Consider the following 26,037-nt stretch of genomic DNA (forward strand, 5'->3'; position numbering starts at 1 on the left):
AACATCTAAAATCCGAGTAACTTCAAACTCGAGTGTCCCTAAATGTTAAAAATGTTCTCTAGTACCTTTGCATTGATTGTATTTCCACAAGGTGAATGAATGAAGGATTGAACTTTGTGCTTTAACTTCCGTAGGATTGCCTAACTCAAATTTTGTGTAGCCTACTTATCCAAATATATCCCACCTTTCACCTAAGCCCCGTTATAACCCTAAAGACCTCAAAAGTGTGTAATGATATTGACTTTGATTGATGTTTAGAAACTTTTCAAGCATATGGTAATATGTAGACCTGCATGTCGACTGGTAGAACCCTATTTCAAATTGTTGCGTGGAGTTGTGAATTGGTGGATGCGAACAAGTCAAACTAGCTCATCTTTAGCTAGAAGGAGAATGAACTTTTGGGTACTATCGTTTTGTCAGGTAACTGTTATTTTACTGTCGTTTGTCACTGTTGCAAGCAAATTCCTTGAGGACAAGGAATGGTTTAAGTTTGGGGTTGTGATGACATTCTGTCATTACGTAATATTAGGGACTTATTGTGACATTTTGATAGAGTTCTCATGCAATTTTTACTGTTCTGGAGTGCAAAAAGCTTAAAATTTGAAGTCTGTTCGAAGGAAATCGCGCCACGCCAATTTCAAGCCGTGCTGCGATTTTTGAAGCAAAAATACACACTTCCTGTAAAGGGGAAATCGCGGCACGCCAATTAACAAGGCGCGGCGCGATTTTGATGGGTCAGGCCCATGACTTCTATAAATACTGCACTCAATCTGAAGAACAAGGGTTACGATTTTGGAGAACGAAAGTGCGATTTAAACACCCAGAAGGCTGCAGCGGAGAGGATTTCATCATCTCTAACCCAGTTTATGTATGTTTTAATTCTTTCATTGATTATGCTATTTGTAAACTCAATTATGAGTAGCTAAATCTCTTAGAGATTAGGTCGGAGATGAACCTATGTAACCCTAATTGATCATATGTTGCTGTGAAACTCTATTACTTATTAATGATATTCTAGTTTTCATTCAATTCAATTGTTCTTACTGCTTTTTATATCCTGATCAAATATAAACATGATTTTGTGAGATCGAATGACTACTGACCATAGCTTTCGACTTAGACCTAATTGAATTGTTCTAATAAACATGGTTAGTCTAGGAATGGATAATCGTTTGTTAGTGATATTAGGTTAACGTGCTTAAACCTTTGATGATTATTAGACCACCTAAGGAATTAGGGGCTGTAGTTTAAAAAGAGGGTCCTAACTCAAGGGATTGATTAGGGCTAATTTGTTAACTATCGTGAAACTAGAGAATCATTAGTAATAATAGGTGCAGTAACCAATTAGGGGAAACATAGAGGATTCGAAGACCTGATCTCATCTCTCTCCTATTTTCTTAATCAAATCTTTACTTTTTATTTGATTTCTTAAAATCAAACCAAATCTACTGCCTAGTGGCAAAACAAAATAAACTTTTATACATCCGACTTTTATAACGAAATTGAATAATTGAAGTTAAAAACAGTCCTCGTGGGAACGATATTTTTACTACTTCGATAGTTATTGGTGCACTTGCCAGAGATCTATCAGGTGTCGATCGCAGGGGTGTCTTTGTTAGTGTTTGTTTTCGGATGTTACGTCTATATATGGCGCCTTAATTTGTACTTTATGTAGCACCGGTCTCTGTTCGTCTTGTGCAGAGACCTAGTTTTTAATAAAATTTTACTGATTAAAAAAAAAAAAATTGTCATGTCATATCAGTTCATCGATTTACTTGCTTATAATCATATCAATTTCCATAAATACTTATTTATCATCGTATCAATCCTTATATGAAAAAAAAAGTTGTTGTCGGCGTTGAAGGACTGTTTCAACATCAATGACTACTTTGACTAACAGAGCACACAATCAAAAACTATTTTAAAATTTTGATTTTTAAAATACTATATTAGTTTTTATTTTATTTTTAACGTTAATACTATATTAGTTTTTCGTTGCACATTCAAGGACTAAAATCACTATTATCCAATGTCACAATCTTTTTGGGGAAATAATGTGACATGTTATTCTCCCATTGTACAATTCTATTTTCAAAAACGTCATTTTATTATGTCAAAAAAAATAATAAAATAAAGAAAACCTCATTAAATTCAAATAATAATAATATAATATTAAAAAAAACCTAAATATTTATAACCCTCAGAATCGCATTCTTCATCTTTCTTCTTCTACTGTCATATCATATTCTCACACAAGAATCGCTTCGTCTTCACAACAAAACTTGAACCTTCCAAAGCTAGTTCCTTTACTACTTTTCATCTTTCAGGTACCTTTTATTTTTCGTTTTGATTTTTATTATTATTTTTTGCTTTTATTTAATGTATTTAGTTAAATCTTTATGCACATAATAAAATTTTGATTTTGTGTAGATTTTTTGTGTCTGTGTTTAATTTATATTAATTTTCCATTAATGGGTCATGTTCAAAATTTCATTTTTGTGTTTCAACGAAAAACCCTAGAAATGTTTTGAATAATTTTTTGGTTGATGAAGTATTTTTGATTTTGTGTACATTTTGTATCTGGGTTTAATTTATTAAAGATTTTCATTAATGGGTTATGTTCAAAATTTGATTTTTGTGTTGTTCTTTGAAAAGCCCTAAAATTTGTTGAATAAAGTATCGATTTTTAACATGGGTTTTAATTTTTTGTTTGTGTTTTTTTGCTGATAGGTTGATTTGTACGAGAAAGATTCGTTCTTTTTTGATGGGTGTGGTTGATACTGAATCGATGGAACCATTTGGGGTTGAAACTAGTTTAGCTGAAAATGTTATGGTTGAAGGTTCAGAGCAGGAGAAGAATGAGCTTAAGGAAGTTGTTAAGAGTAGTGTTTTCAAGACTGAGGTTTCGGTTTTGAAGGAGAATGATTCTCAGGTTGTGAATGATTCCCCGGTGAATAATGGGGTGTCTTCTGAGATGAATAATGACGGTGCTGTTGAAGTTGTTAAGAGTAGCGTTTTCGAGACTGAGGTTTCGATTTTGAAGGAGAATGACTCTCAGGTTGTGACTGATTCTGAAGTGAATAATGAGGTGTCTTCTTTGTTGAAAACGGGAGAAAACGATGGAAGCGTCGTCGTTTGTGATAAGAAAGTCAAAGAAGGTGATGAAAAAATTCAGACTGTGGAGATTCCAATTGTGGAGATAAGCGAGAATGTTGATATTGAAGTGAACGGGAAGGAGAATGAGGAGGGGAAAAAAGATGAAAAAATTGCGACTGTTGAGGTTCCAATAGTGGAAACAAGTGAGAACATTGATGTTGAGATGAATGAGAAGGATAGTGAGGAGGGAGAAAAGGGTGAAAATTGTGATGGGAAGATAGAGTCTATTGAGGTACCAATAGTGGAGGCAAGTGAGAGCATCGATGTTGAAATGACTGAGAAGGAGAGCGCGGAAGGAAACAAAGATGACAATTGTGATGGGAAGATCGAGACTATTGAGGATTCAATAGTGGAGGCTAGTGAGAGCATGGATGTTGAAGTTGACGATTTGATTGATGAAAGGTGTGACTTTTCTGTTGGCGATTTTGTTTGGGGAAAGATTAAGAGTCATCCGTGGTGGCCAGGTCGGGTTTATGATCCGTCTGATGCGTCGGAACTTGCTTTAAAGCTGAAACAAAAGAATAGACTCTTGGTAGCTTACTTTGATGGAACATTTGCTTGGTGCCATCCGTCACAATTGAAGCCTTTTAAGGATAATTTTGATGATATGGTGGGACAAGGTAGTTCCAAAGCTTTCACCTATGCTGTTCAAGAAGCTGTAAATGAGGTTGGAAGGGTGCTGGTTACAAAGATGAGTCGTCCGTTTGTTGTGGCGGGGGAGACTAAGTCTGAATTCGCTCCAATGTTGGCGAAAAATTCAGGAATCAAGGAAGGTGTTTTTGTGCCTGATAGTGGCACAGAGAGCATTTCGGCGGTTACACTTGAACCGGCTGAGTTACTTTCTCAAGTGAAACAAATTGCTGAAAGTATTGATATTGCTAGTGTTCTGGAGCTGGAAATATTGAAGGCTCGGATTTCAGCTTTTTATCTCTCAAAAGGAGGATATAAGTTACCTTGTTATGAGGATCCCAAACGGGTTCTCGGACTTGAAGATAAAGATGATGTCAACAATGCAGTTGAAGCACCATCCCAAGGGCCGTTTGAAGAGGACTACTCTACACTGCCATTGACCCCAAAATCAGGTTCAGGAAGTAGACCGAACCGTAGAAGAAAGCAGAAAAGCATCGCTGACATTATGGGGGAGGAAAAAGATGTTGATGCAAAAGATAAGGAATGGGATGCAAGTGATGATGAAGTTCTGGTTGCAATTAAGTCTAAGGGTAGAAAAAAGAAAAAAAACAACGACGATGCAGGGACATCTGAACCAGTTCAGAAGAGAAAAGAGTTGCTTGCAGGTACTGATACAGAGACTGTAAGAGGTGGAAAAGAAAGCTGTGACAGGGGCAAATCGCAGCATTCAGGTGAGGAAAAAGAAGCTTCTGGTAATGAGAACATCAGCGGTGGGAGCGGAGAGGAAAACGATGAAGGGAAGCCGAAAGAACCAAATGAAAAGGGTTTTTTGTCAAGAGAAAGGAAGAAAAGCAAGTATTTGTCACCTCCTTTCACTACTTCAATCAGAGACTTTGTGAAGGGAAGAGGTGCTGGCCTGCTTTCTCCTCGAGTTTCAAAGTATAACAGTGAGGCATTTCAAGAGTTGGAACTTTCTGTTAGCTTGAATCACCAAACACCAGATGATGAGAAAGAAACCCTTGATCCAGAGAAAGTCAAGGTTCCTTCAGCCGAAATTCTGTCAAAAATTCGCGATGCAGCGCTTAGTCCACAAATGTCAAGGAGGGGCACTTCTTCTGATAGACTTGTAGACTTCGTTTCTGTCATGAGAAGTTCATTGTATCGCGAAGGATCATTACACAAAGAATACAATGAAGCTGAACCTGGAACTGGAAGGAAGAGAAAGAAGCCAGAATCTGAGCTTGATCAATCTGATAACATATCACCTAGCGAAGATTCTGGACCAGCCAAGAAAAGAAAGGAGAGAACTACAAGCTTGTCAAAAATGAAGAAGAGAGCTCGTGAAACCAAGACCAGCGGCAAGAAGGGGACCGATGAAAAATCTGGAGGACAACACACTGAAAGATTAAAGAAGTCCAAACCTTCACAAGACAAGAAGAAAGACAAGCTCCTAACTCCAGCCACACCATCTCTGTCACAGGGTACCGAGACATCTAAGTTGATCGTCATACAGCAGAAACTTCAAGGTCTGGTCTCAATGCTTGAATCATCCGACGACAAATCGCCTGATTTCAAGACAAAGGTAGAGAGCGAGGTGAAAGGTCTTTTGGAGGATGTGAACAACATGGTTGAATCTACTTCGTCGTGAAAAAGACACTCCGGTACCGGTAATTGTGTAGTTAATGAGTAATGATCATGGTAGATTTATCAGTCTTTTTAATATTCCATATACTATATCAGGTTATGTAATTGAACATCCCTTTGCATGATTAGTCTTTATAGAGAGATTAGTATCTTTTTAGATTAGTCGGTATCTTATCTTATTGATAGTTATATGCAAACTGCTTTTAAGGATTAAAATTCTGTTGGTTTAAATATTCTCCTGTTAAATTCTCGGTTATGAGATGAAGTGCTTGTTTGGTTTCTTATATTATAACGGTAGTAACTTGCGTCCAATCTGAAGATCATGCTATTCACATTTATCTCACCTTGCGTTGATATGTTTACCTTGCGTTGAATTTGCTCTAGTGTTTACAAAATGATATGAAAGTAGATTTGTGAAATGAGGATCCTAAGAAGGTAAAATGTTTGGGAATTCTTGTATCGTATGGTCTAATAACACACATTATGGACTGTGTTTGCACTTAGCAGAAATCATAGAAACAGGTTCTTGTTTGGGAATCATTGAGGATTTCAATAATGGAAATTTCAGATGACAATATTTGCATGTTATTTTATTAATGAAATTCTGTTTTTGTCATTTAAGCAAAAAACAGGTTCTACAATGCTATCATATTATGTGTTCTGTCATTTAGTAGTTATAACTATGGTCATCGCTATCTCACGATATATGCGAGTCGTAACTCGATTCGATATTCAAAATCGATGCACACATTTTAAATGAAATGGTTATGTTATTTTGGATATGATTCTCATTTTGAATCTTGATTCCTTCTAATAATTCATTTCCAAAATTTAGTGAAGTTAGCCACTTTTCTTTAGTAATTTGATTTATAACTTGAATCTTTAATTATTTTTTTTGTGGTTCACATATGTTATATCAGTTTATAATTGTTATCTTACTTGTCTGTCTTCTTGAATGTCATTTTTTTTACTTATAGGCCATTTATTTTTTTATTCACAATTTGGAACACAACAGATATTTGATTCACCATTTTTTGGTCAAGTAGCTTAGTGATTAGAAATTCACATCTTAACGGTGAATAAGTGGGTGTCGGGTTCGAATCCCCAATTTTCTTTTTTTGATGGATTCCACTCTCTTTATTTCAAAAATTATGCAATCGCAATTTGATTTCTGCCTTCAATTTTCTTTTACTCAATTTCATAAAACTATATAAAAAAAAATTGTTAAAGTATTGGATATAAAAATAACAAGTACATACTCAAACAAGTTACGCACAAAACGTGTGATCCTAAATTGTTCTTCGCAGAAAGCAAGTTATGAAATGATTCATAGCAAGTACAGATTGTGGACAAGTCAGTCCTCCATTTAATCGTAGCTAACACGGTCGTTAGTCGTTAGATGTTGTCAACATGTCAAACAATAGTGACATGCCGATGTTGTTTTATGTCACAATTATTAACGACCATGTTAGCTCCGCAACTATACATGTCATCAAAATAAAAATTAATTTTGAATGAAATTAAACGAAGAGATTAGCATGTCCCCATTTTGTATTCTAAATGATCATCTCACGTATTTCAGTTTTAGAGGACTATTTTAGGTCGTGTATTTTTTTTTTATCAGAAACTAGTTTTAGTATTTACTCTCAAACAATTTTAAAATAATAAATTTGAGAAAGTTTGAAGAATTTTATTGGGTGTGTTTGATCTATAAAAGAAAAAAAAAAGAACAAGACATGATAACTTTAGTTATATTGTGTTTGATTGTAAAAATAATAAATTTGAGAAAGTTTGAAGAATTTTATTGGGTGTGTTTGATCTATAAAAGAAAAAAAAGAACAAGAGGTAAAAGACATGACAAAAACTCAAATCATTGTCTTTCATTAGACCACAACACAATTTTTTGTCTCAAGTACAATTTTTTGTCCAAAGTACTAGTTATCAAATTTTTGGTCCCATTTAGAATGAACAAATGCAATACTTGTGCACACAACACAAGTTGTGCATTTACCTACAGCAGCAGGTTTTGGTGGGGTCAGGTGACCTGCTAAAAATAAATCATTAATAAAAGGAAACATATTATAATGGAAAATATTGGTTTTATTGTTTTTGCTGAAGACACCCCCCAAATCTGAAAACACAGAGTAGCAATTCAAACTTACTAGCCATCAACCCCTATTTTTTGGTAATTCTTAAGTAACTTCAAACATGAAAAATAAAATAAAATTCAGCAGTACAAACAAACATATAAATAAGCTAGATCTCGTATAATTCTTCTTTCAATTCTTATGTTGTGTGGTCATCAAATTCATATAAATAAATTAATAGCCTGGACCATCATTAATCATAAAAATGAGTTTTCACGTTCTTATGAGTTTTCAATGTCTCGATTGATTCAATTTTAACCATAACCCATTTTTCTTTTGCGATTTGAAATTTCTATTATGTGAATAATTAATTATCAAATTAAATTAAAATGGATTTCATCTTACCTTTCAATTCCGATCAAAACAATGCAAAAATCGCTAAATTTCACTGTGTATAATGCGAGATCCGATCGGATCGAAACGCGGGTCGGTAAAACCCGTTTCAGGTCATCGGGTAAAGAAGAAGACTATAATTCATAATAAATAAACAATATAAATTAAAGCCAAAAAAAACTAGCGCGTGGGTGCGCGTGTAGCTCCCAAAGTTAAAAAAAATATATATAAAAAAATCATGCCCAATAAATATCAATTATTATTTAGATATGGTATAGTTTTTTTTTAAGATCATTTTGATATACTTTTGATATTATTGACACGCGAAGATATTATATATATGATTATTCTTTCTTTTTTGGTGATTTTATATATTATTATCACTCTTCTAAAAAAAAGGTATATTGAAGAAAGTATATTATATTATTTTTCTACTTGGGAATAACGCCGGACACCACCAAAAAAGACGAATTGCGTTACCATTTGGGCTTGAGCAACTTCAGCATTTGGGCATTACCAATAAAATATTCATATGATTAATGTATTATATTATCATTAAATGCTCCAATTATATATGTGATGTTAAAAATTTATGCCAAAGATTTCAATAGGTTTCTGAAAGAATAGTTTGTCGAATAACTTAAATGGAAAATTGCAATCGCTGAAATTCTAGTTTGTCGGATTGACTTATACCAAAAGAATTTTCTGTTACAAGTTTAGGTATTTTATCGGACTCAAACATGTAACATTTTCCTCACATAAACACTACCTTTCCCTTGTCACTACGCAATTTTTTTTGTTTGGTACATGCCACTACGCAATTCTAATATACAAATATTGCAAATGCTAACATTTATAGTGTGCCTGCTTTTTGTTTGGTTTTCCCAATGGCAACTCGCGGTGGCCGGAAAACAAGAGAGAATGGTGAGATCTCAAAAATTAAACTTCTCCAATCTAAAAATAAATTGAGGGCTTTTGTAGAGGAAGAAGAGTGGAATTCAATGGTGGTGGAGGGGATTTTAAAGGAGGCCGAACGGAAGAATTATGGTGACCGGAAGTTGGTGGTGGTGGTGACGTAAAAAATTAGAAAGAAGAAGAAGAAAGAGTCGTACAACAAGAGAGGAAGAAGAAAATATGGAGTGACTTTTGTTCTTTCAGATTTTGATTTGGGACTTTACCTGAAAAATAAATGGGGGGAAATGTTGGAGCCAAGTGAAAATAGTGAAGGTGAGAAAAACACAAGAAGGGGGGTTGAATTGTGTTTTAGAAAAATTCTTCGTTTCTCCTAAAAACTGAACACACTGATCAGAAGCTAAGCGAGACAGCTTCTGAAGTGATAATCAGAATCTAAATGCAGCGGAATAAAACAGAGAGAGAGAGAGAAGAAGAACGACACAAAGCAATTATACTGGTTCCTTCCACAATCCGGAAGTAGTCCAGTCCCCCTTGCACTTCCAAGGAGATTTCACTATGAGTAATATCTGATTACAAATGCTCAAGCACACAAGCAAGAGACTTCCAATGCTCAAGCACACAAGCAAGAGACTTCCTTTGCTCAAGAACACAATCAAGAGACTTCCTGCTCAAGCACAACTGCAAGAGACTTCCTAACTAAACAAAATTACACAGAAAATTGTTTAAGGTTGAACACTTGATATACAATCAGAGGTGCTCACAATACAAATCAGATACAGACTCAATGGACTTAAGAATTTCTAAGATATGACTTTGAGACACAAAAATTCTAAGTGAATGCAGAACAATTTCAGCAGAGGTTTGGTACTTGTGAAAATCTTGTGAGTCTTTCGTTCAGCGTTCTTGCATTACCAATTCTCTAGGTCTTCATTCCTTTATATAGAGGTGTGAGAGAGACGTTGTGAAATTGCCAGCACACCAAAGAGTCGTTGTTGAAGCTTGATCTTTCACCAATAATCTTTTGCCTGATTTGGCTGTTGTCCTATGAAGAACAAATTTGAAATCCATTCCTTATCCAAAGGAACATCTATGCAGGCGAAACCGTATTCTGGAGCTGTTTTCTTGTCCTGTAGCGCGGACACAAAACAGAGTAGTGGAGAACGTGGTTGTACAATTCGTACAAAGTACAATGTCAACGCTTTCGTCCAAATTGCAAACACACGCCTTCAAACACCTTTGAAATGACCGTTGCAAACTCCACTAATCCTTTGTTTGTGTTTTCGAATCCAATAGACAGCTTTTGCATTGATAATTCTTCAATTCTTGATTCTTTGCAAATCCAGTTGATATTCAGCTTCTGGTGAAATGGCTTCTGATGAGGCAGCTTCTGATGATGCAGCTTCTGATGATATGACTTCTGCAGCTTCTGATGACGCAGCTTCTGATGATGTGGCTTCTGGACCTCTTGTCTTCAGAAGCACTATTCTTCAGGAGCAGCTTACTTCAGGAGCGCTATTTCTTCAGGAGCAGCTTGACTTCAGGAGCGCTTTTTCTCTTCAGTAGCAAGTTGCCTTCAGGAGCGTCCAAGCTTCAAATTTTTGTTGTTTCCATAGCTCTTTATTTGCTCATTCAGAACCAATGATGATGTAACTTTATAATTATGGTCCTGTACACTTGAACAAATATTAGCTAGTCCAATTTACAATTTTTAATACCTTGTTATCATCAAAACCCTTTAAGGTTCATTGTTAAACACATTTTGTTCCAACAAATAGTGGTATAAGAGGGAAATGAAATTCAATTATTTTGGCATAATAGGGAAAGTGAAATTTGAAGGAGATGAAATTTAATTATTTTGGAATAAGAGGGAAAGTGAAATTGGAGGGAGATGAAATTGGATTATTTTGGCATAAGTGGAAAAGTGAAATTGAGTAATATGATTATACCAAAAACAATAATTAAAATGAAATTAAATTTTTTTTAGTTAATGTTCAATTCATTACATTTATTCAAAAAAATCCCTTATTTATTTATTTTTAAAAAAATAACACCCCCTTTTTTGGTTAATATATTCGTTTCACATAATCTATATTATATAAAAAGAATAAAAAAATAACATCTTTCAGCTCTAGTAAAAGTTTAAAAAATAACCTTTTTGAAAAGGAATATCAAATAACGTTCAACCTTAGTAGAATTAACAAATTTGTTGAATTAGAAAAATGATGAATTTGAAAAGGAAGAGCAAATAAAGTCAAACCCTAGTAGAATGAACAAAATTGTGGAAATTAAAATAATGATGAAATTAAAAATGAAGAGCAAATAAAGTCCAACCCTGATAGAATGAATAAAATTGTGGAAATTATAAAAATGATGAATTTGAAAATGAAGAGCAAATAAAATCCAACCCTGGTAGAAGGAACAAAATTGTGGAAATTAGAAAAATGATAAATTTGAAAAGGAAGATCAAATAAAGTCCAACCCTGCTAAAAGGAACAAAATTGTGAAAATTAGAAAAATGATGAATTTGAAAAGGAAGATCAAATAAAGTTCAAACCTAATAGACTTCAAAACGGCTGATCAAACTCACAACTCTTACCCCAACTGAAAGAATCTTGGAGTCAAAGTACTTGGATGAACGTTCAATTACTAATCAAACTCTTGTTATCGACTAACCAAGCTTACTACTCTAACCCTAATTGATAACTCTAATCGTAATGACAAGATTCTTTGACCTAAACTACTACAGAGACTTCAGATCGACTAATCAAACTCACAACTCTTACACTAACTGAAAGAATCTTGAAGTCAAAGTACTTGGATGAATGTTCAACGACTAATCAAACTCTTTATCGACTAATCAAGCTTACAACTCTCACCCTAATGACAAGATTCTTCGAACTAAACTACTTTTCAAAACGACTGATCAAACTCACAATTCTTGCCCTAACTCAAAGAATCTTGTAGTCAAAGTACTTGGATGAATGTATAATGACTACCCAAACTCTTTATCAACCAATCAAGCTTAAAACTCTAACCCCTAATGACAAGATTCTTCGACCTAAACTACTTCCAAGATTTCGGAACGACTCATCAAACTCACAACTATTACCCTAACTCAAAGAGTTTTGTAGTCAAAGTACTTGGATGAATGTTCAACGACTAATCAAACTCTTTATTGACTAATCAAGCTTACAACTCTCACCCTAATGACAAGATTCTTCGACCTAAACTACTTCCTAGATTTCAGAACGACTGATCAAACTCACAACTCTTGCCCTAACTCAAAGAATCTTGTAGTCAAAGTACTTGGATGAATGTATAATGACAAGATTCTTCGACCTAAACTACTTCCAAGATTTCGAAACGACTCATCAAACTCATAACTATTACCCTAACTCAAAGAATTTTGTAGTCAAAGTACTTGGATGAATGTTCAACGGCTAATCAAACTCTTTATCGACTAATCAAGCTTACAACTCTCACCCTAATGACAAGATTCTTCGACCTAAACTACTTCCAAGATTTAAGAACAACTGATCAAACTCACAACTCTTGCCATAACTCAAAGAATCTTGTAGTCAAAGTACTTGGATGAATGTATAATGACTACCCAAACTCTTTATCAACTAATCAAGCTTAAAACTCTAACCCCTAATGACAAGATTCTTCGACCTAAACTACTTCCAAGATTTCGGAACGACTCATCAAACTCACAACTATTACCCTAACTCAAAGAATCTTGTAGTCAAAGTACTTGGATGAATGTATAATGACTAATCAAACTCTTCATCAACTAATCAAGCTTAAAACTCTAACCCTAATGACAAGATTCTTCGAAATAAACCACTTCTAAGATTTCAGAACGACTCTTTTAACTCACAACTCTTACCCTAACTGAAAGAATCCTGCAGTCAAAGTACTTCGATGAATGTATAATGACTACTCAAACTCTTTATCAACTTATAAAGCTTAAAACTCTAATCCAATGACAAGATTCTTCGACCTAAACTACTTCAAACATTCGTTTCTATTTAATTATTATTATGGTTATTATTTCTTCAAAGTAAGTATTATGGTTATTATTATAATTAATTTATATTATATTATAAATCAATAGTGAATTTAATATATTAAAATGACAATAACTAAAATTCAAATAAATACAAAAACTCAAACTCCATAATTAAAAAATGTTTTGTCTATTTTAATGTTCATTTACCTTGACCCATTCGACAATAATATACACATTATCTTCGCGCATTATTGAATGTCTATTTTATACTCATTCAATAAATGATGTATGTTGCCTTTAATATACATCACATACACCTATTTTATACTCGTTCAATTTTATTTTTTTTATAATAGTATTCGGATTGTGAATTTATTAGCCTAATATTACACACAACTTATCCATCTTCTAATTTTCCCCAAAAAAACAAAATTCAACTGCGTCCAATTTACTAAAACAACTTCTACTAAATTTTAATTCATTATTTCATTTTCGTATTTTTCCATATTTTTAGATTTCAAAATTTATTGACTTCTTGTGAAAATCAAACCCATCTTAATAAAAAAATTTTTTTTGACAAAAACTAATCTTAATAATCTTGTTTGTTTTGGTATTAAAATAAATTTAAGGATTATTAACACTTATTGTGCACATAAATGGAAACGTTTCCATCATTTTTTTTTATAAGAAAAAAAAAACTTCCAACAGTATAACTAAAAAATTGTGATATATTGATTCTTTAAAACAAAAAATAACAATTCAGCTGCCAAACACATTAAATAAATTAAAGTGGCAGCACAAAGAAATTTTAGTGACATTAACATCAATTTTTCTACTAACATAAATTCAATCAAAAGGAATAAATTTAACCGGGACAATGTAATGGGTTCAATTTTTAATATTTTAATTTATTATCATTAACAGTAAATTAATGAACATAGAAGGAATCGGCTGTAATTAATAATGCAGGAGTAAATTATTATCAATCATTAACGGTAAATTAATATAACATAGAAGGAATAAATATTAAGATTGGGCCTGGTTTTGCTATATAAGCCCAATACAACTCTTGCCAAAAAACCATTAAGGCTTAAATATGCCAACCGTCCCTGTAATTTGGGCGAGTTTTGATTTTCGTCCCTGTAAAAAAAAAAATTTTAAATACATCCCTGTAAAAATTTTTTTGTTTTAAAAAGGTCCCTGGCCCCACTTTTTTGCTGACCAAGCATGGCTTTGGCCACGTGGCAGTTGCTGACTGTGCAACTTTTGCCACGTGGCGCTGACGTGGCATGCCACATAATTAAATATATTTTTTAATTTTCAAAATTCTATTTTAAATTAAAAAAATCTGAAAATAAATTAAAAAATCATAAAAAAATTAAAAAAATCTGAAAAAAATGGGAAAAAAACGGAAAATAAAATTACCGATTTTTATTTAAATTTTTTTTTTCAAAATTCTGAAAATTCTTTTTTTTAAATTAAAAAAATCTGAAAATAAATTTAAAAATCATTAAAAAATAGGGAAAAAAACCAAAAATTAAATTATATATTTTTTTCAAAATTCTGAAAATTCTTTTTTTAAATTAAATAATTTTGAAAATAAATTTAAAAATCATAAAATAATAAAAAAATCGGGAAAAAAAACTGAAAATAAAATTTTCGAAAATTCCTTTTTTTTAATTTGAAAAATATATTGTCCTTATTGATACCCATCAAAAGCGAAATTACCATAGTACCCCTTCCTTCTTCTTCTTCTTCTTTCTCCAAACCCAGATCCAGTCTCTTCTTCTTCTCCCACAAACTCGCTGGAATATTCCTCCAAAACTGATTACCCGAAACATCAAGCCACTCTCAAAACGATTTCAAAACGGCGGTTCTGTAACAAAACGGTGGTGAATCGATTTCAGAACGGCGGTGTTGTAACTTGATGGTGGTGAATCGATTTCAAAACGGCGGTGCTGTAACAAAACGATGGCAAATCGATTTCAAAATGGCGGTCCTGAATTTTGGTTCGTGATTGTGTCTTGGTGGCGGTGGTGGTGAATTTTTAAATTTATTTTCAGATTTTTTTAATTTAAAAAAAAAAGAATTTTCAGAATTTTGAAAAAAAAATTTTTAAATAAAAATCAGTAATTTTATTTTCCGTTTTTTTTCCCATTTTTTTCAGATTTTTTAAATTTTTTATGATTTTTAAATTTATTTTCAGATTTTTTTAATTTAAAAAAAAAGAATTTTTAGAATTTTGAAAAAAAAAAATTTTAAATAAAAATCGGTAATTTTATTTTCCGTTTTTTTCCCATTTTTTTAATTTTTTTATGATTTTTTAATTTATTTTCAGATTTTTTTAATTTAAAACAGAATTTTAAAAATTAAAAATTATATTTAATTATGTGGCATGCCACGTCAGCGCCACGTGGCAAAAGTTGCACAGTCAGCAACTGCCACGTGGCCAAAGCCATGCTTGGTCAGCGAAAAAGTGGGGCCAGGGACCTTTTTAAAACAAAAAAAAATTTACAGGGATGTATTTAAAATTTTTTTTTTTACAGGGACGAAAATCAAAACTCGCCCAAATTACAGGGACGGTTGGCATATTTAAGCCAACCATTAAAATACAAAAATTTATTCCACGTGTGGGTCCCACCTGCACAAAAGCAACTTGATGGCAGCAGGTTGCCTCTCTCAAAATTCCAACGGCTAGGATCTGTTTTAATATAATACTAATATATCAATGGCTCATAATGGCTGTCAGGCTTATATGCACAAGTTGTGTTTTGTGCACAAAAAGATGAATTTGTGCATTCTAAACTGGGCCCAAATTTTTGTTTCAAGTACAAGTTATCTAAAATATCAAAAATTGTCTTTTGTCCACTAAACTTTGTACAACACAAAAATTGTTCAATACTTTAAAAGTTTGTCATATGATATTCTGTCTTATGTTATATTGTTTTGTCTTATGTCATTCTGTTTAGTACTTACTGTTTAACATATCGAACACACCAGTAGAATAAGATAGTGAGAATTCACGAGAAGAAAATTTGAGAATTTTATTTGATTATAACAATTAAAAAGCCGGGATATTAAAATTGGTCAAGAAGAAAACTAAAGAGATTGAAATCGCTTAGTTATAGCTTATAATTTTTTTCTTTCAATTAACCCCGCCATCTTATATGATACTATTAAAATAGTTAAACATATCATTATCATTTTATATTTATAAGTTGATCGAACAATTAATTTCATCAAACATTACAAATTTAACCAGTTAATTCATACACTATAAGTTAGCTTAAGCTCTTAGCTAAAAACTCGTCCTTTGTAAGTTAGTTTATCATCTATCCCCTACTTTTTTTTTTTATCAAAAGGAGTCATAAAATCACTCATAAGCCATATCAAAATGCACGGGTTTGAATCCCGACCCGTGCATATTATAATGCGGTAATGCGGTGTCTATACCAATTGAGTTAAGTTCAATTGATCATTTTGATTCACCATTTGAATCTTAATAAATGCTGTTCTAATTTCTTAGATTACAAAGATAAAATATTGCTAGAAAGTATTTTCAATGTTTTTATGTACAAGTTGTTGTGGCATTCGAAGTCCCTCTGATTTGTACAATGAGCTACTTAGGTTCCACAAGTTTCTTTTTTGATGGGTTCTACTCCCTCTATTATAAAAAAATTGCAACCTCAATTTTAGTTCTAATTTCAATTTTCTTTTATTCAATTTCATCATAAAAGTTTTTTTTTTTTTTTTCAAGTATTTTAGACTCGAGGACCAATTGGAGATAAAAAATAACAAGTAATACTCAAATTATTTACGCACAAAAAAGTGTGATCCTAAATTGTTCTTCGTTGAAGGCAAGTTATGAAATGAGTCATGGCAATTACAGATTGGATACAAGTTGGTTCTCCATTTAGTTGGAGCTAACACGGTCGTTAGTCGTTAGATGTTGTCGACATGTAAAACAACAGTGAAATGCCGATGTTGTTTTATGTCACAATTATTAACGACCATGTTAGCTCCACAACTATACATGTCATCAAAATAAAAATTAATTTTAAATGAAATTAAACGAAGAGATTAGCATGTCCCCATTTTGTATTGTCAATGATCATCTCATGTATTTCATTTTTAGAGGAGGACTATTTTGGGTCATGTATTTTTTTTTATCAGAAACTAGTTTTAGTATTTATTCTCAAACAATTTTAAAATAATAAATTTGAGAAAGTTTGAAGAATCTTATTGGATGCGTTTTATCTATAAAATAATAAGGGACAAGACATGACAACTTCAGTTATATTGTGTTTGATTGTAAAATTGTTTCAAAGACCTACAAACTAGAGTTAAAAGACATGACAAAAACTGAAATCTTTGTTGCTCATTAGATCACAAATACAATTTTTTGTCTAAAGTACAATTTTGTGTCCAAAGTACTAGTTATCAAATTTTTGTCTCAATCACAAGTTATATAGAATACCCAAAATAGTCTTTTGTTCAATAAACACTCTTAGACAAAAACTTGTTCAATACCTTATAAGAGATCAAAGACACTAATATGATATAATATTGGGAATTTAAGAGAAGAATACTTGCAATTTTTAATTTGTTAAAACATTCATTTTTAATTAGTATATTTAATATGAAAAGTTTAAATCAATTTATTTATTTTAACTTGTAATACTTTTAAGTTTTGATCACAACAATTCAAAAGTCGGGATATTGAAAACTAAAGAGATTTTTTTTGACGGTAAAAAAACTTCATTCATTCAACAACTAAAATAGCAAAATTACAATCAGAATGATCATGAATTGGGACAATCCTCATCCATAGTTTGAGAGCAGTACAAGTTATCAAGATAGCTAAAATCTCCCTAAGAATACATATAGTACTTTCAGAAAACAATGAGGCAGTAATAAACCAAAATACAAATCGTAACAACCAGGCTAGGATCTTACACACGTGGCCAAAGTTCACTAAAAATTTGAGATCCACAGTCTTTGATTTCATCCAACTTCGGAAAAAGATTATTACAGGTGTTCGCACATATCGACTATAAATGGTCTCTGAAATGACAAATTCTGCCACATGTTGAGAAGACAATTGCGTGATTGTGAGGATAATGATTTCGGTGATAACCGCCATAAGTCTCTTACTTGTAATACAGTACCCATGAAACAAGTCCTTCAGAAGCATTTTAGCAAACATATAAAGTACAAACTTGAACTCAAATAAATAAAAACCAAACCAAACAGCATAACAATAAAAGGAGAAAAACAACCACAAAATTATTAGATACCAAACCCAGTGATGATGGAATAGCCCAATAACAGCGATACCATGGTGGCTTTCGAGAGGGACGCTCAATTGACGTTTCAATGATTGTGATTACATCCATAACAGCGAGAAACAGAGGCGGTGGATGCGGCGGCGGGCGATCTGACGGAGGTGCAGAGAAACTTCCAGAACACAAAGAGGGGAAACACCAACCGGTGGTCGCGGAGCTGTTAAGGGGTAATTGACTAACGCTGAAATCGATTTGGGGGTGATGGCGATGATGGCGGCGAGCTATTTGGGGGTGAACAAGAATTGGGGCAGAAGGTGATTTCATGGAGGTGAGTTGGGAATTACATCGATTTTGGGTTGAAATCAGGTTAAGGGTGAAGCTACGAAGACGACATGGTGAAGGTGATTGGAAGGCAGAAAAAAACCAATTGAATAGCACGATTAAAACGGATGAAGAGAACGCTATACACCATAGCTCCCTAAAACCCTAGCAGAGGGTGGGAGCGGCGCAAGGATTCAATCCCAAAAAAAAAAAAATAAAGAGGTTGAGATCGCTTAATAATAACTTATCATTTTTCTTTCAATTTTAACCCCTATCATCTTATATGAAACAAATTAAAATAATTAAACATACATCATTTTACATTTATAAGTCGATTTAACAACAAATTTGATCAAACATAATAAATTCAACGAGCTAGTTCATACACTATAAGCTAGCTTAAGCTATTAGCTAAAAACTCGTCCTTTATAAGTTAGTTTATCATCTATCCCCTACTTTTTTTTATCAAAAGGAGTCATAAAATCACTCATAAGCCATACTAAAAAATTAAAATTATAACGAGTTAAGCAGAGTCGACCCAATAATTTTTGGAAAAAATTAAATCTAATAGTAACTTGTTGAATAAAAAAGAGAAGAATCTAGCTAACTTGTTGGAAAAGTGAAATTCGGGTCAAATCAAAGCTCCGAATAAAAAACCCATTTCGTTTTCGGAACCCTACCAAAACCCTCAGAACCTTTTCTTCACCATTCTTCACAAAAACCTCTTCTTCAATGGCGAAAACCACTTTATCCGGTTTATTCTCAGCCTTAACCGCCGCCACCACCGCCACCGTCTCTTTCTCCGATGGCGCCATTCCTTCTTCATCTTCAGCAACCGATTCATCTTGGAAAGCGGGTAACGATAATCCAAGGAGTGCTTCTTCTGGATTCGATCCTGAACCTCTTGAAAAAGGTCTTAAAGCTCTCAAACAAATCTCTGCTTCATCATATGCTAAAAAGGTACTGACACCGGACACAACACTGACATGTCTGCCTCGGTTATAATCTGAGAAACTGACATAATTGAATGTAATCACATGTGTCAGTGTCTACGCAACTTCTATTCTATTCAATTATTCTTTTGCATTATGTTTAATATTTTATTTGTGGTTTTTGTTTTTGTTTTTTTGAAGGTGTTTGAGATATTGAAGAAACAAGAGGAAACAAGGCAAGCTGAATTGGCTGCTAAGGTTGCTGAGTTTAATCGAATGAAAGCACAATTGGAGACTGTAAGTTTTGTCCAGAAATTCTTATGTTGTCAGTTTCGTAAGTAGAGCTCAAATTGCGGAGACATTTGATATGTCGAGGCAAAGATTGTGTGTAAAATAGCATTTTTGTATGCGAAATAGGTTTTTTTTTTTGTCTGAGTAATGATATTTGTACAACTATTTTCTGACAACTTTCTTTTTATTGGTCGAAAACAATAGAGAGAGAGAGTAAGAACATGACGAGAGTATGAGAGACAGTTATCCGAAAAATGGCTGTAAAATTGTATGCTGTCAGCTTCATAAGTAGAACTCAAGAGATGGTAAATGATTGTAGAGACAATTGATATGCTGGGTTGCGAATTTAATGTTAACTTGCATTTTAGTAGTGTGTATAAGTTGAGCTGTTTGAAACGAGAATTTTTTAAGTAGTAATCGCATGTTATCGGTCCCGTAATTAGAACTCTGATGATAAAAGATTGCGGAGACATTTAATATGATCAGGGGCAGATTTCATGTAAAATTGTATTTTAGTAGTGTGCGTGAGTTTCGGCCTTCGGGGCTAGGCTCTTTGAAACCAAATAAATTTGCATGTTATTACTTTTTTTTTAATTTGTTTTACATTATTAATTCTACACTATGTAGTATTCATTATTATACACATGTTGGGAATGTTCTTTTTTAATCAAGTTTTTTTTTTTACAATGATGAAGTCTGTTTCAGAGAAGATAGAGTTTGAGAGGCAATCTATGTAGTTTTGTAGCTTGAAGGTTTGTGTGGGTGTCCGACATGTTTTGGACACTCAAACACTTGTACACCCGACCCAGAAATGCATACACCTTTGATAATTTGAGAAAATAGAATTGATTAAATGTAACATCTGTTGGTGTCCGACTCATGCCATTGTCGGACACCAGACACACCTTCAATATGAAGTGCCAATGCCACATTGCATCTGACACTCCATTTCATTTAGGCATGGCAACAGAACCCGTACCCGCGGGCACCCACCCGAACCCGCCCCGATTTTGACGGGGAAAATCCGCTTTGACTGGGTTTGGGTTTGGGTTTGGGTTTTCCCCGATTTTAAAGGATGGGGGTGGGGCGGGTAATGGGGAAACATGTACCCACCCCGAACCCGTCCCCGAACCCGCCCCGATTATATTAAATTACATAATTACCCCTATTTTAACTTGTATATTTTATATAGGTGAAATATTAATGTTTATATTATAACTTGTATATTTTATATAGGTGAAATATTAGCTAGTGGCGTTACTTCCCTCTTTGAAGATGGTCAATAGTATTTTGAGAAAAGAGAAAGAAAGAAGACTACATTGGTGGTGGCAGCTTATCTAGCTACTTTTGTTAGCAATTTCAATGAACAATGATTTTTATCTACTTAGTTAGCAATTTCAATGAACAATGATGTAGAATATTTTTGGTTATGTGGTTGTTTTGATGGCAGTTTTGGAATATTGGTTTGCTTATGTCGTTGTTTTGATGGTAGTTTGGAATACTCTTATCTACTAGTACAATATTATGTGGTTTTGATAAATTTGATATTGGTTTTGATAATTTGGATTACGAGTTGTATGGTTGCTGCACTTTATTTGAAATAATTTTTTTGTATGTTCGGACGAATTTTGGGTTCATGATATATGTTCTAGTTTGGGCCAAGGGATTATGTTTATTAAAAATCTGAATCCACTGCGGGTATGGGGGCGGGGCGGGGATACCCGAACCCATTTGGGATGGGGTTTGGGTTCAATTATTCATCCCCGTTGGGGTACGGGGCGGGGAACGGGGCTTTATCAGGGAATTGGGTTTGGGGATGGGGTAGGTAAAAACCGTCCCCGCTCCGCCCCATTGCCATGCCTAATTTCATTGTCTGAAAATATATTATATTTATTATTATTTTTTCCTCAGCGTGTTGAAGACGGGGCTAAAATTGATTTGATATTTTTTTTATATATATATTTTCGGTATTAGATAGATGGAATGTGAAAGACCTTGAATAGTTCATCATGAATGAATGGTGTCTCAGTACTTTACATGAGTCTGTATCATGGGGAAAATGTAATAATTCTTGACAAATTCTCGTTTGAAGTTTATCCAATTGGGGTGTATGTGTTTCATCTCCCATATAATTAGGACATTACTGTCTAGGATTTCTGTGTAAGTTTTTTTTTGTTACTGACAAATGTCCCGACCGTATTTTCAAACTCTGACTTTTAACTCCTTCAAACCCTGGACTGTAAGTGCTTCATAGGAGACGAGAGTTTTTTTGTTTGTATCAATTACTAACAACTTCAAGGTACTCGTAGGAACAGAAGACTAACTCTAGCTGGAAGACTCTAGAACAATAATGACAATGTTTCAGGGGTTACACCTTTCCATACTGCCTATCAAATTTTTATTATTGTAAGTTGAAATTGTCTACAACAACAACAACCAAGCCTTTTCCCACTAAGTGGGGTTGGCTACCTGGATCAAATTACGCCATAATGTTCTATTAGTTTAATAAATCATATGCATTGTTGTGCAAGTTCTAGCTTCATGATGAAATGAGTTTATTTTATTGCAAGTACAAGTTTGGCCTTAAACAATTGAAGATATGTGTGAAAGTGAAACCTTCTTTGCTCCTGTTCTGTGTGTATTTTGTGTTTTGGTTTTCCGGCTTATCAATTGGTTTTCTTGGCAGGAAAAACAAAGGATTGTATATGACGAAGAAAAAAAGCTGGCCCAACATCAGGCACAAACAAAATCTCAGATGGCTAAATATGAGGATGAGTTGGCAAGGAAGAGGATGCAGGTATTACATTAAACCTTTTGAAACTTTGGGTTTTTGTTTTTGTCAATTTTCAAGTCTTTTCTGATTCTCACATTTTTATTGTCAGGCAGAAAATGAGTACCATAGAGTAAGGAACCAAGAGCTTGTAAAATTGCAAGAAGATTCATCAATCAGACTGGAGCAAACTAGACTTGAAACAGAAAAACACATTCAAGCACTACGAAAGCAAACTATAGAGGAGAAGGCTAAGCTTGAACATGACACAATCAGAGAAACAGCACTTGCAAAAGCAAAAGGGAAAGTGCTCGAAATAACGAAAAACGAAGAGATTGACAGGAGAAACCAACTTGAGAAGGGTGATTTAGATCGAGAAAAATGGATTTCTATCATAAATACTACCTTTGACCATATTGGAGGTAAATTTTTTACCAGATACGAACTATATATTATGCAATTAGTATTTGTTGATTTGAATGCACAAACTAAAGCAATTCTTTATATACTCTTTTGCCTTTAAAAACGAATTCACGATGATTTTTGTGGTAATGCTATTTTGTCAATTTTACTTTCATCTTGTTGTTTAATCATTAGTCAGCATAATTGTAGTTTGTTGGTTGTATTATTGTTTAATTTTTTTATCGTTATTTATTGTTTCTAATTACGTGAAGCATTATATCTTAATTGGATGATGAACTCAATCAATATTTTTGCTTGGCTGGGCTAGACAAACTCCACACCAATCCCCAAATCTGAAAACTCAATTATCTTTTGCAGGGGGCTTTAAAGCCATTCTAACAGATCGTAATAAGTTGGTCGTAACAGTTGGTGGAGTGACTGCTCTGGCAGCCGGGGTCTACACAACAAGGTATAAATTGTCCATAAAGTTTGGAATGAGCTACTATAAACGAGGAAGGAGGGAAAAAATTGGTTGAGTGTTATTTTTGCATGGCTAGCCCCATTTTTAGAGAATATACAACTTTAAGTTTATGCCCTCTATTTATCAGACTATTTCTTATCTCAGTAGTGAAACTTTACATTGTTATTTGCATGCTGCTATGTATAATTTACATTCAGATTGTACCTAATGTAGGGAAGGTGCACGGGTTATTTGGGGATATGTTGATAGAATATTGGGACAACCATCATTGATCCGAGAGTCCTCCAGAGGGAAATACCCCTGGTCTGGCACGTTTTCTCGAGCCAAAAGCACCCTTTCTCGACTTGCTAAACCAGAATCTGTTTCAAATAATGGAAAGGGTTTTGGCGATGTAATTTTGCATCCTTCTCTTAGTAAGAGAATTGAGCAGCTGGCGTTTGCAACTGAAAACACAAAATTACATCAGGCACCATTCAGAAACGTGCTTTTTTATGGCCCTCCAGGAACAGGGAAGACAATGGCTGCCAGAGAGTTGGCTTACAAATCGGTACGACTTTGTACTTATCCATTTATCTTCTTGTTCCAATTTGATGTTTTTCAATGTCCAAAAAAAATATGTTTCATGTTATTTACCTTGTTTTGTCAACGTGTCAAATAAGTAGGGAATTGGTTGTATGCATTGTTTATGCTATCCTATATTAAGTAGAAGTGATCAACATATTAGCAAAAACGTTTCCTCATTTTTCAGATTTTTTATATATTCCTCTTTATAATTTCTGGCTGACAGTCTAAGGTGAACGATCTACAAATTAATGAATCTAAAATCATCTTTCTTAAAGGCTCTGCAAATTCATTTTCCAATTGTCTTTCTAAATTCAATGCAAGTTCTTTTTCTGTGGAATTTTGCAGTTATTAGCTTACAAGTGGGTATTCAGTACCATGCTTCTGGTTATTGCTGTTTTATGAATTGCATCTTTTTTTTTTTTTGAATGGCAAATATATATTATATATTAAATATAAAATGGAGAAATCTCCTACAAGAGAAATCTCCTTGAAGTGTATCCTGAACATTTGACCTTATTTGCTCATCATTTTTTTAACTGATATTCTTTCCTTCTAGATAAAATGATATTTTGTCTGAATTTTTGTTTTCAATTTAAATTCAGGGATTGGATTATGCATTGATGACTGGAGGAGATGTTGCTCCACTCGGATCACAGGCTGTAACAAAGATACACGAGTTGTTTGATTGGGCCAAGAAGTCCAATAGGGGTTTACTGCTTTTTATTGACGAAGCTGATGCATTTCTATGCGAGTAAGCAATGCATCTACCATTCCATGCTTTTCATATATTATTATCCAACTCGGTTCTTGTGGCATCATAAGATGATTATGATTAGCCTGATGCAATTTCATTACTTTTTTTAAGAAGCAAAGTTCCAAAAAGTGAGTAAAAGTTGCAATGTTAATGAAACTAACATTAGTTGAGAATTGTCTGAGTAAATTGGATGAATTTTGCAGGCGGAACAAGACGTATATGAGTGAAGCACAAAGAAGTGCACTAAATGCCCTTCTCTTTCGTACCGGTGACCAATCTAAAGACATAGTCCTTGCCCTTGCGACGAACCGTCCTGGTGACCTTGATTCAGCTGTAGCAGACCGTATTGATGAGGTCCTAGAATTTCCCTTGCCTGGGGAAGAGGAGCGTTTTAAACTTCTTAAGCTCTACCTAGACAAGTACATAGCTCAAGCTGGATCAAGAAAATCTGGTTTATTATCATTGTTCAAAGCAAGCCCACAAAAGATAGAGATTAAAGGATTGAGCGATGATATCATAAAGGAAGCCGCAGCTAAAACCGATGGATTTTCCGGAAGGGAAATAGCGAAACTGATGGCAAGTGTCCAAGCTGCCGTGTATGGAAGCGACAACTGTATCCTTGACGCAAGCTTGTTCCGTGAAGTTGTAGATTATAAGGTTGCTGAGCATCAACAAAGAATAAAATTGGCAGCTTCTGATAAAGCTTAGTTAGTGCACGAGGATGTATCTTCATAAAGAGATTTTGTCAGCAATCTTCTAATGTAGGGCTGACCTATTCTGAGCATGCTTTTATCATTGTTTGTCCCTGATTGATGGGAAGATTTTGGAATTAAATTATAGTGAAATCTTATTGAAGGCTGATAATCACTATTCAATATTAATCCATGACTATATGTAACACATGATTCAGGTTTTTGCTAGCTATTAAGTTTAACATTCTTTTTCTCCCTTAACCATGATAATTCATGAACTACGGTGATTGAGGAGATTTCTATATTTTGGTGTAAGTTTTTATACCATAGTCACAATAATATATATGATTTTCCGGGTTTCATTAGTGGTATTGTTGTCGAGTGTGAAAGCTCTTAAGAATGGAGGTATTCATTGGAGCATTGATCAATTACTATTGTGTAATTGGGTCTTCATTAAAAATTGTGTAATTTTTATATCTAGGAGAAGCAATGGACACTAAAAAACCAGTGATTATGACTTAATGAGAGCACATTGTATACTTTCACGTTGTATTCCTTGAAGTTAAACACGACTATTCTCTTTCCATGTTACATCCTCTGGATCCATATACTTTTGAAATAACATACTTTGGATCCATATACTTTCGAAATAAACATCAATTTAGTTCTAAATTATCACTCTTTAACTTGATATTTGAACTATAGATA

General features: G+C 33.7%; 2 protein-coding genes across 2 annotated transcripts; both read left to right on the forward strand.

Moving 5' to 3' along the window:
• The first annotated feature begins 2,231 nt into the window (after nucleotides 1-2,231).
• Nucleotides 2,232-5,661, forward strand: LOC146911956 (PWWP domain-containing protein 3-like). The gene is made up of 2 exons (XM_085718546.1): nucleotides 2,232-2,327; nucleotides 2,731-5,661. Exon 2 carries the CDS (start codon nucleotides 2,765-2,767, stop codon nucleotides 5,432-5,434), a length of 2,670 nt encoding a protein of 889 aa, XP_085574672.1. The 5' UTR covers nucleotides 2,232-2,327; nucleotides 2,731-2,764; the 3' UTR covers nucleotides 5,435-5,661.
• A 13,489-nt stretch (nucleotides 5,662-19,150) lies between these two features.
• On the forward strand, nucleotides 19,151-25,691 carry LOC146911957 (uncharacterized). Its single transcript, XM_085718550.1, has 8 exons — nucleotides 19,151-19,403; nucleotides 19,577-19,672; nucleotides 22,353-22,463; nucleotides 22,549-22,858; nucleotides 23,217-23,307; nucleotides 23,533-23,866; nucleotides 24,486-24,634; nucleotides 24,841-25,691. The coding sequence occupies exons 1-8, from the start codon at nucleotides 19,176-19,178 to the stop codon at nucleotides 25,343-25,345; spliced, it is 1,824 nt and encodes a 607-aa protein (XP_085574676.1). The 5' UTR covers nucleotides 19,151-19,175; the 3' UTR covers nucleotides 25,346-25,691.
• Nucleotides 25,692-26,037: the final 346 nt, after the last annotated feature.

The sequence above is a fragment of the Medicago sativa genome, chromosome 6, assembly GCF_051527215.1.
Source record: "Medicago sativa cultivar Bolivia chromosome 6, Bolivia_mono, whole genome shotgun sequence".
In the NCBI taxonomy this organism is placed as follows: Eukaryota; Viridiplantae; Streptophyta; class Magnoliopsida; order Fabales; family Fabaceae; genus Medicago; species Medicago sativa.